The sequence below is a fragment of the Prunus avium genome, chromosome 5 (assembly GCF_965620075.1).
Source record: "Prunus avium chromosome 5, drPruAviu1.hap1.1, whole genome shotgun sequence".
Lineage (NCBI taxonomy): Eukaryota > Viridiplantae > Streptophyta > Magnoliopsida > Rosales > Rosaceae > Prunus > Prunus avium.
Window position 1 is genome coordinate 15,476,519 of NC_142288.1, and position 10,886 is coordinate 15,487,404.

The 10,886-nt window shown below is 39.6% G+C and overlaps 2 protein-coding genes across 2 annotated transcripts; both read right to left on the minus strand.

Annotated features, from left to right (window-relative positions):
• Positions 1 to 1,437: 1,437 nt before the first annotated feature.
• On the minus strand, positions 1,438 to 6,177 carry HSFA1D (heat shock transcription factor A1D). Its single transcript, XM_021948545.2, has 2 exons — positions 5,589 to 6,177; positions 1,438 to 3,089 (listed from the first exon to the last, which is right to left on the minus strand). The coding sequence occupies exons 1-2, from the start codon at positions 5,886 to 5,888 to the stop codon at positions 1,830 to 1,832; spliced, it is 1,560 nt and encodes a 519-aa protein (XP_021804237.1). The 5' UTR covers positions 5,889 to 6,177; the 3' UTR covers positions 1,438 to 1,829.
• A 602-nt stretch (positions 6,178 to 6,779) lies between these two features.
• On the minus strand, positions 6,780 to 9,718 carry LOC110748656 (signal recognition particle binding protein). The gene is made up of 6 exons (XM_021948612.2): positions 9,290 to 9,718; positions 9,109 to 9,191; positions 8,406 to 8,492; positions 8,046 to 8,194; positions 7,656 to 7,787; positions 6,780 to 7,276 (listed from the first exon to the last, which is right to left on the minus strand). The coding sequence occupies exons 1-6, from the start codon at positions 9,465 to 9,467 to the stop codon at positions 7,087 to 7,089; spliced, it is 819 nt and encodes a 272-aa protein (XP_021804304.1). The 5' UTR covers positions 9,468 to 9,718; the 3' UTR covers positions 6,780 to 7,086.
• Between the last annotated feature and the right edge of the window lie 1,168 nt (positions 9,719 to 10,886).

Sequence of the window (10,886 nt, forward strand, 5' to 3'; positions counted from 1 at the left end):
CATTGGGGCGTCCAATGGTGAATCGTGGAGCGGTGTCTCATTCAACACAACCGTCGGACCCGTGCAAATAATTTTGAATCTCGAAAAATTCTTCACAACATCCCAACATTGGTGATAGTTAAAACATTTTTTGCCTTTCCCAATGGCACTGAACCACAATTGTGCTTGAATAATCTATTAAAAAAAAAAATGGAAATGCACTAATATTAAATTGAATAAAATGGCAATTAGAAATTTGTTACCTTGTTGCTAAGATTTTGACCTCTTCGAACTTCTCCCTCGCTTTTGCTAAAGCATCTCTCAATTTCTCTAACTCTTTATTTAAAATTTTCCACCTACTAGCCAAGACCATTTCCGTCCAAGGCGAACCTGATCTTTCACAAAATTCTCCATGAATTTTTCTCCACATATGAGAGAACTTCATCTCATTGCTCGTGATCGGGCAATGACCAACTTTTACCCAATACTCACACAACTAAATATCTTCCTGAGTTGTCCACGCGCCTCCGACTTCGATGGAAGAGGCCATTTGTTTTTTGATACAAATGGAAAGTAGTAGAAATATTTGAGTGGAAAGTAAAAAATATTGGAAGGAGAAGAATTTGTATGAAGATTTGGTGTGGAAAGTGAATAATATTGTTAGGTATTTATAGGGAAAAAAATCCAGAATTTTTTGATATTTTTTTATAAAAAATTTCAAAAATTTTTGCAATGTTTTTAGCCAAAAAAAATCACATTCGTCGGATTTCTCAAAAAAATTTGATCCGAGCGTTCGGGAAGCGCCACATGGCTTCTTTTCATTGAAGCTTGTCAGGGCATGACGTCAGCGAGCGGAAATTTTTTTACCATTGGCTCATGGATTACACGTGCCAACGGTAAAAACATTTGATTTCAACACTGCTGACATCAGCAGCCCTCAAGTGCAAGGGCGGGCTTCTCTTGCCAGTGGGCTTGCCTGGGTTGGACTTGGCACGTTGGAGTTGCATTTTGGCCCTTGGGCCCCCTCCTGCCTGGGTAAACCCTGCGCGGTGGAAGTGGTCTTATTAAAGCATTATATCCCTCTCATAATAATGTCATCAAACAAATAGAAAATAAAGAGTCAACTATAGTTAAACCCATGGACATGTGTCACCTAGAAAGGGTGGTGAGAGTACACCTTGAGTTAAAGTGGTAAGCAAAAATGCTTCATACAAAGCAGAGAGACAAGGGCATATGGTAGCGGGATCTCTAGACATCAAGTTTTCAAGATCAGATGGATCCAATATGGAAGGGAAAGCCATGGACTACTAATCCATTATTTTATGGCCGACACGCGATTAACGGTTTATCTACCTACAAATCAAATTTAAATTTCTCATCCAAGGCTGCTAAACACAATTAAGGAAAGGATGCGATAATAATTTCTAGGAAAGGAAAAAGCATGTGAGAATTTGAGTAAATGTATAAAAGGGGGAAATTAGTATAAAGCTTTTAAGAAACAAGCATCCATTAGGAAGCAATTCTTTCAGATCAAAGGCTGTCTCTAACTCTAACTGCAGCAGGACATCAACCTGTACAAACCATCTTTGTCCTTTTTGGAGTTCATTCAACACTGACAAGCAGAGAAAAATCAAAACCAAAAGGGAGGTAGAACTAAAATTGAAACTAAACCTCAGGTCCCCTTCCATATGTGCAAAATAAAGCCAATTTAAACTGATACAGAAGTTATAGCTGCTCTGCTTAAGGGGACATGAGATTAATATGATCATTAGTAGTATGTCTCTGTCTCCGTCTCCAGGGTTCGGGGTTTAGCTTCAAGTGTGAGACTAATGTACATTAGGTAAACAAGATCAAACCCCTTTGGTATCTGATGTAAGAAGTCCCATTTTTTCAGTAAGGTTATCCATATTATGCTGGGTTTTGTTCCATCCATTCCCTGTTGACGGCTGCTCTTCATTTCCCATGGGCACTCCTCCTTCTGCAGAAGTAGAATCCATTTCATCTGGTTCTGGACTTTGTAAAAATTGATCCCAATTCTTTAGCAATGCTTCTATGTCAGGATCAGGAGGAATACTATCAATGTCTATGGGCATTGACCCATCCAATCCCAATATGTCGCCGATAAATCCATCACCTGCGTCAGATGCCATGTTTTCAATAAATCCAACACCCGCATCAGGTGCCATGTTTTCTTCAGGAAAATCAACTAAACTTTCAGGTACCATTTCCGGTATTTGAGAAAGCTCAGGGATGATTACACCTGCCTGAGAAATAGGGATTGATTGTGCCTCTTGTGCTCCAACGAGGGCATTTATATCTGAGAATGGAGCTCCTGTAACTGTTCCAGAGTTTGCAGCCCGTAGAGAAGATTGTACTTCTGAAATTGCAGATGACGAACCAGGCCCTGAAATCAGTGGGACCTCTTGAAGGGTCACTCCTGACGCACGGCTTGAAGAGCTCCCACTGTCTATTAAACTGGATGATGATGATGAGCCATTGCCAATCAGGAAGTTATCAGGGCTGTCATTAAAAGATTCCAGCTGGGAAGAAGAAGTATCTGTTGTCATAATCTGCCTGAGCATTGCCTTTGCTGCTTCATTCACCGGAGGCTGATACTTCACAATCTGTCCATCAGGAGTACCAGAGTGCCCGCCCTCATCCTGCTTGAGCCTCCGTTTTTTGTTGACTTCAATTATGCGCCTATTGCTCTCATTCTGCTGCTGTACAAACTGAGTCAAGAAACTTGGGCTCTGCACAGCCTTTGCAAGGAATGACATCATCTGTTGCTGCCGCTGTTCCATACCCTGAAGACGTTGCACCATTGCTTGCAGCTGGTTATCAGTAGACTGTTGCTGCTGCCTCAACTTGATAAGTTCCTGCATAAGCACATTCTTGTCCCTTTTTAGCCTCTCAACCTCTTCCTCAAGGCCAAACTTCCCAACCTCTACACACGCAGCCACTGAATTCTGTCCTTGTGATGGCTGTGGCTGTTGATGACTATGTCCATGCGCAGGTTTTCGCCGGTTGATACTCTTAAGGAGATGCTTCTGACCCCTCAAAAAGCCCTCATTTGCAAATTCCCAGCGGTCTGGGTCAACCTTCCTAAATCCCTGTTTGAACCAAAATGAAGGAGGGGTTCAATCAACATAATGAAAATTAAAGGAAAAAATGCATGATTCAGCAAAACAATGAAAGAAACAAAAACAATATCAGGACAAGCAGGCAGGAAAACATTGATGAAGAAAAATGGATCAATTATCTACCCACTTATAAGAAAAACGACTACATAGTTGATCAATGGAGTTCAAGAGACTTATCTTAAGCCAATTAACGTATTCCCAACAACAACAAAAAAGTAAGCACATTCAGAAAGGTTCACAACCTAGCTCACCAAGAAACTGCAGGGACTGTCACTCAACTGAAGCCCAACATTTGGGAGCTTCTCTGCATCAACATTCCTGGAAAACTAGTTTTTTCACCCCCAATACATCCAGAAGTGTATAACTAAACAATTATTACCCAGTCCACAACCAAAACATGTAAACCATTACAACACTACCCGGCTCAAAGCAATGTTTACTGTAGAATCTGTCCTTGCAATGCTTGTCCCATTTCATTCGTGATAGTAAAATAGGTCACCCAGTGGTCTCAGAGATAGTAAAAGAGGTCCCCAAGTGGTCAGAGCAGCCCCAAAGTACAAAATTTGAATCTTCTCAACTCAACTAAAACATTTATAATTGGGAACAGTAACAAAAATAAAATGACAAAGGATTAACTGTAAATGATTACAGTCGGAAAAGCTAAAAATACAACTCATCTATCATGTGAAGCCTACCCAAATTTCAGTCCCAATCCAATTTTTCAAGTCCACCGAGAGGTGAAAATCAACAAAGGTTTAAAAAATAACTTCACATCCTTAGTTCTTCCTATGCAGTAGCACTTCCTCCGACTCACCACATGGGCACCTTGTACATGTTAGGAACCAATAGTGTGCTTATACCCAGAGTCTAAGTTACTAGTGACACCACTCAACAAGTACACTCCCCATAACCACCAAAAAGTCTTCACATTGATACCACACTATACTCAAGTTTAGCATCTTTGATTCTCTATTCAAGCAATTTCATATGCAGAGTTACTCAAGTTTAGCATCTTTGATTCTCTATTCAAGCAATTTCATATGCAGAGTTCACATAACTTATAACTAGTACCTTTACAGAATATCATTCGAAATGTGGCTCAGCCAAAATAAACAATGAGTAGCTACGGAGACCTTCTCTACCAGTTCTTTCTAAGCATGTCTTTGATGCAAGCCCACATACCCCACACAACTTTACCAGAGAAAACCATATAGCACAATCAAAACATAAAACCAAATAAAAGCAACCATCTCCCAAACAAGATTTGTAATGTAAATAAGAATCCTGAAATATCTTATCTCACATATCAAAAGTTTCAAGCAGCTTTTGAGTGGTATTTGTTGGTCCATAGTCAAACTTTTATGCAACATTGCGCTTAAAAATTCGGGTTTATGGTTTAGGGTATAGAACATGTTGTGTAAGGCAGTGAGAAGCTCATGGAAAAGAGTGCTTAAAGACATATCCAGACGTAGGGACGAATCAGCATGCACCGGCTACTCTATTATGCTTGGTGAATTAAACACACACAGTCAATTGGTATTGAACCCCAGATCCCACTCTCCACCCAGTTTCTTCGAGTCTTAAACACCCTGTTTCTTTTTCCCCTCACTTTTCCTCAAATCAAAATTTTGATGTTCTCATCAAGAAGCTTTGTACATCAGGAAACAACCATAAAAATAATTCTTGTTCGCTTCGTATAACAATCCCTGCCCTTTTTTCACTCCATAAAATGCTAACAGTATACCATAAAGAATCTCTCTCTCTCAAGGAAATCTCTACCAACAGACTTCCCATTTAGAGTCTTCTTCCTTCATGACCAAATTACCAACCCCCAAACAACATTCTACCTGCTCGAAGATACCACCTGATCAAGTGGTCCTTCTACCTCTATTCAACACAGTCGAAGAATAATAATCCTTCATAATATTCTCAAACCTATTTGCAACTTGAAGTGTTTTGAATCTAAATTACCTTTGGAGCACAACTTTTTTCCACCCTTCTAACATATGCATAGTCGCAAAAAAGAAAGCAAAAGAAAAAACCAAAACCAAAAGCTTTCAACTCCAAAAACAAGTACTTTGCTAAAACGCGAGTTCCTAACATTTCAAGTATCCCTCAAATTTCTGAGGGACCAAATCGGAGATTTTAAGCCATTCACCCCTAGAACAATCAGTATTGACAAAGTGAGTGCAAAGCATTTCAGAATTGCCACTCAACTACACTACTATCTCAAGATTGCCACTGACACACTATCTTTTTCCTTTTCCAATCTTGAGCATTCCCATTAACCACACAATCTAAACGATTTACATTTCAGTAAACCATATATCACACTCCACAGATAAGATCAATCTGTGTTTCCATCAACCATTGAAACAAATCAATCACCAATAAACCCTAAACCAATAAAAGCATAAACCATGAGTAGAAAAGACAGAGAGAGAGAGAGAGAGAGAGAGAGTGCCATACATAGGTGTTCAACTGCCTCACAAAGCTGGAGAAGTTATTGTGCTTGAAGTACTTGGGCAGAAGGTCCCTAGCAAACTCCGGCGGGTTCCAAACCACGAAGCTGTTGTTGGTGGGGCTCCACGACACAACCTGGTCGGTAGCCGGGTCGTCCACCATGTCGTACGTCTTGCTCAGAAACGGCGGCGGCGCGTTCGAGTTAGATAACGGTGCTGGCGCCGGAGCCAAACCCGCCTGCTGGGCTCCGCCGCCGCCGCCGCCTGCCATTGATGCCTCGTCGCCGTTATTATTAGCACCTCCCATATCGCCGTCGAAGAAATTTATTGTAGATTTGAAAATTAAAATAATGGTACAGAAATGGGGATTATTGGCTTGGCTAGGGTTTTGCAGAGGCCATTTCTATGGTACGGAAGAGAGCGCTTAGCTCAAAAACCCTAGACTGCCTCCATCTCTGAGAGAGAGAGAGAGAGAGAGAGAGAGAGAGGGAGAGTTGTGTACGGACAGTGGGATTTGGCGAAGAGTAGGGGAGGTGTATAAAAGGGAGGAGACCGACACCGACCCACGAAACGGGAACGAACAGTTGATGTCCTCGAATTTTGGAAAATAATGAAAATTAGTAAAATTTTCAACATGTTAATTAAATGACTTTTTAACCCCTTTTTTTTTTATTAGTAAAAAGAAGTATAATCTTGAACCGGATCGGAAGAACAATATTTAGTTTGATTCAGTTCAGTGTAGCCTTTTCAGAACCGCATAAATCAAACCAAATCATATATATAAATTTTAATATAGCTTTTGAACACTTTGAAATTATTTATTTATCACCTCCATTTACTATTATATTTCATCAATGTACTGATACAAACCCATTACAAATGACATCATCTCTATCAAAATTTATCAATCTTCCAGTGGCAAGAGGTTTTATCATCTACTGTTGTTCGATTTACGATACAAAGAATTGCTTAATTGTTTATTAACGAAAACGATTGAATGTTTATCGCGACTGACTAACTTGCATTATTGCAACTTTGTTGTGTATGTTACAAAATAGGAATGACTAACTTAAATCAAACTAAACAGGGATGAATTTTTCACGTTTTACTGCAGAATTAAACATTTGTGTAGACAAGTCGATGAGTAAATATTTAGGGCTGACCATAACTGGGGGCATCCTAGAGTGCAAGCACAATCAAAAGCACAAAAATCAAATTAATACAACTTGAGCCATAATCACTTGGAAGATCCTTCAAATTACAACAAAGCCACCATAATTAGCAGTTTGTACCATACCACGTCTCAAGTACTCACTGAGACCACAACAGAAACATGCATTAGTGTATCTGTGCCTTGCTTTCTCTTCCTCTCTTTTCAATGCCTTGCAACAGTTCAATTGGTTCTGTGCATATCTTTGTTGAGTTTTCTCAATCATCAACAAACGATGTTCAACTGACAATTCTCAAAGCAAAAATACCACACTCATGAAATGGGAGGAAACAGACTAAGACTTCACATGGTCCCTGATAAATTGCTCCACCTGAGATATGTCACCCGTTAGACCAGAAGCTTCTGCAACTGTAACTTTGTTCTGGCACTGATAGAATGAAAATGGTTCGCCAGGTACTCCAAGTGTAAAGTCGTTTGCAATATCAGCTGCTGATATTGCACTCCTTGATGCTCGTAATTTGTCACTGTAAGATGTTATATGACAAATGTGTCAAGATAATGAACAACGAAATATATAAATATATAAATCAGAAACAGATGAATATGAATCACAATATCACAGATGAATATAAATCACAATATCACAGAGAACTCTAGAGCAAATGAACAATGCAAGCAATATATTTATGGAAAACACGGATGTTATCACGATAAGATATCTTCCTCATGAACCATGAAGATAGAGGATACATCTATCAAAAAGTGAAGATACATGATATAATTATCAAGTGCATATAAAATAACAAGTAATATAATCCCGTACACACCACTGAAAAACTTAAGGTAAAACTTCATAATCAATCAGAGATTAGACACCTATAGTCAGAAGAAATCAAATCTTACATTTCCTTCTCCAACTGTTTTCGAATAAATTCCTTGCTATGTGCTGTCACTTTGTCTGTCTTGTTGCAGAGAATAAGAACTGGAATTTTCTTCCTCACCACACTAGCCTTGGTCAAAATATCATAGAGGTACCTGTTGCAAACAAAGCGCCAAAGATCAGTCTTTATTAGTGAAAATCTTATGTTGGGTGCAAATCATGCATCTATGTATGCTTACATCACAAAATCAGGGTCTATTTTTTACGAGCATTTTGCTCACTCTATGGCCTTAGACCAGTAGAGCTGGCACCCTTTACCACCCCGTGTGACATAGATGTAAGAAAATATGGCAAGCAGAATAGTCACGTTTCAATATCATATTGTAGCTTTCTACTGAAAGGGAAAAGCTTACTCTGAAGCAGCACGGCAATTTGGTAAGAACTCCAAAGCATCAACCACAAATACTATACCCGCTGCTTGAGGCAGGAAATCATCTAGTTTGGCTCTAAGGCGAGAATGCCCAGGAACATCAACAAGATGAACAGGATTTACCTTTCCATTCTGTCAATGACAACCAAAAGAGGGGTGAGCATGATTAAGTTCCTGAAGGACAATAAACAAGAACATAGTAAAAAAGAAAAGGAAGAAAATGTTTGTGGCTAACATCTTCTACCACATAGAAGGCAGATAAGTTAGATCTGCCCTCATTTAACAACCAATAGTTTTTTAAACATTGATTACTTGCATATTAGCACAAGAGGCTGAGATATACCTTGGATTTTTCAGAATGGAGCACAAAAGTTCCCTCATTTGGTTCCATAGATGTGACAGTACCTTGATGAGAAGAGCCATCCCGAAGCTGGCACATACATCAAATCATGTCGCAAAAGTTAGATCAACATTGCTATTGCATAACTAGATCATCAAAGATACTCAAAACGAGGGGAAAAAAGGACGGACTTAATAAAAGGCATTTAGAATTTCTACCCAAATACTATTTTCCAAGCATTAAACAAAATCTTATCACAAACAGACAGGCATAGAGTTTCACAATATATCAGAAAAAAGAAAAAACGATACAACATAACAAAAGAACCAACATAGTATTTTTAATAACTTAAGACTGTCTTGCAATGTGATCATAGAAGAAACTCAAATCGGTGAATTTCTACCCAAAGGACTTCCTTAATAAAAGGCATTTAGAATTTCTACCCAAATACTATTTTCCAAGCATTAAACAAAATCTTATCACAAACAGGAATAGAATTTCAATTATATCAGAAAAGAAAAACGAAACAGCATAAGCAAAAGAACCAAGAGAAATTTTTTAATAACTTGAGACTGTCTTACAAAATTTTTAACAAAACGCATAGAATTTCTACCCATATGCAAAACCAATGAGCAGAAAGCTTGCACAAAAATCTAACTTCTTAATTGGCCTAAGAAGAACAAAATCCAATAATGCCAGAGCTTACTTGATAGAAAAGAAGAGTCTTCCCACTCCCGCTAAGCCCACTCAGCAGTATGGTATTAGCTTTTGGGCGTTTAAACAACCTAACTACAACACAAAAGATATAAAGAGAATATATCAGAGTAATTACAAATAAAATAAAATATTTAACCAAATAAATAAATAAAATAACAAAAAATTCATACCCAATATGAGTAAAAATGAGGTGAATATCAAGATGGCGATAGCAGCATAAATCTGCTCAGGTGGAACCTGATGAATGTATTCGAGGGCTTGAGACGACCATTTCTCTGCCTGAATGTGTTCAAGGGCTTGCGACGACCATTTCTCTGCTTGTTTTTTCCATTGTTCTAATCCTTCCATTCCTTCTGGGATTTTAAGAGACTTTCAGATTCAATTGCGATGAATCTTGGCCTATTCACTGAAACTAAGACTGAGACCCTCGGGAACGTTTCGAGAAGGAACGAAGCTCAATTACGCAGAAATTGCCCCGCGGAGAGAGGGAGACGGCGATGTCAGGGACTTAGGGTTACAGATTTGGGAATTATGTATTATCAATATGGTTGGGCTTGACTAAATGAAGAAGGAGAAAAAGTGTCTAAGTTCAAGTTTTAGGTCCTAATTCAAACATAATCCTTGCAACTTGATTACTATTATGAACATTTCCTTATTTATTGAAAGTGACAGGTGGATAACTAAACGTTTTCAATTTGAGTAAAATTTGTTTGTACCTAATAAATCACAGTCGTATACTAATCGAAGGAGTTTTCCCTCTCGGCCTTAGCACCTATTCGCGATCCAAAACGCGGTGTTTTTGCCTTCCTCAAAACAAAGGAAAAGTTGCGAAGGCATAGTCATCTCGGCCTTGCAACCACAGTATCATCAGGCCGAGGCCGAAGGACGAAGGGGACACGGCCGAAGGTATTAGAGTCAAATCGTCACATGGCAGCAGGGTCCCACGCTTCATTTAATGAAGTAACGCCTCTGACTAGCAAACCCACTAGCCGCAAAAAAGGGCATTTAATGCACGAGGGAAGAAGGGAAGTGACTAAAGTCAGGATTTGGTGACAGAAATCAGAGTGGTTAGGCGCAAACATACTTACAAATATTCTTACAAATTGAGGTCAGATCACCAACCACCAAACAAGGGCATTAAATGCGTCCCCACGGCCAGAAGCGCAGAACCCACGATCAGGGCGGCGGCCGAGATTTACCAGGATTCATGGGGTCACACCACCATGCTTCATGATCCCAAATGTCGATTAGACTACCCACTTGCTCTGATCAGGCTCCACCATGCAGATTTTCAGCCTCGATTACTTCTCCAAGAGCTCTTCCTATAAATACCAAGTTCAAGCTACATTCAAAGGGTTCAAACACCAAACCAAAAGCCTCCCACGGAGCAAATTATATTTTCCTGTAATGCACTTTCAATATATGACTTGCTTTCCTAGGAGTAGTGTTAGATTGTAAGGAAAATCCGTTCATCAATATATCATACGACCCTTGATTTTCAAGGCGCCGGAGCACCACCTCTGTTACTCTTTCATTCATCCCATATATCATATGACCGTTGCTCCCTGAGCAACGCCCAAAATCCACCATCAACACCACCACTAAACGGCCTTGTAGCTCAGGCCGTGAACCTGACGGCCGAGATCAGTTCCTCTCTCGGCCACAGTCGTTTGATAAGGAGTCGTACCCAAACAGGCGCACCACTTAACCATTTCATCTATATCACCATCTCGACGCACGGTAGACCGTGCTGGCACGCCCGCGCAC

Excerpts from the sequence above, each read along its gene's own strand:
- HSFA1D (XM_021948545.2), bottom strand. The coding sequence starts at position 5,888 with ATGGGAGGTGCTAATAATAACGGCGACGAGGCATCAATGGCAGGCGGC. Across the intron at positions 3,090-5,588 it reads TGAGGCAGTTGAACACCTAT|GGATTTAGGAAGGTTGACCC; the intron begins GTATGGCACTCT and ends TGGTTCAAACAG.
- LOC110748656 (XM_021948612.2), bottom strand. The coding sequence starts at position 9,467 with ATGGAAGGATTAGAACAATGGAAAAAACAAGCAGAGAAATGGTCGTCG. Across the intron at positions 8,195-8,405 it reads TCCATTCTGAAAAATCCAAG|AATGGAAAGGTAAATCCTGT; the intron begins GTATATCTCAGC and ends TGTCATTGACAG. Across the intron at positions 7,277-7,655 it reads AAACAGTTGGAGAAGGAAAT|TGACAAATTACGAGCATCAA; the intron begins GTAAGATTTGAT and ends AACATCTTACAG.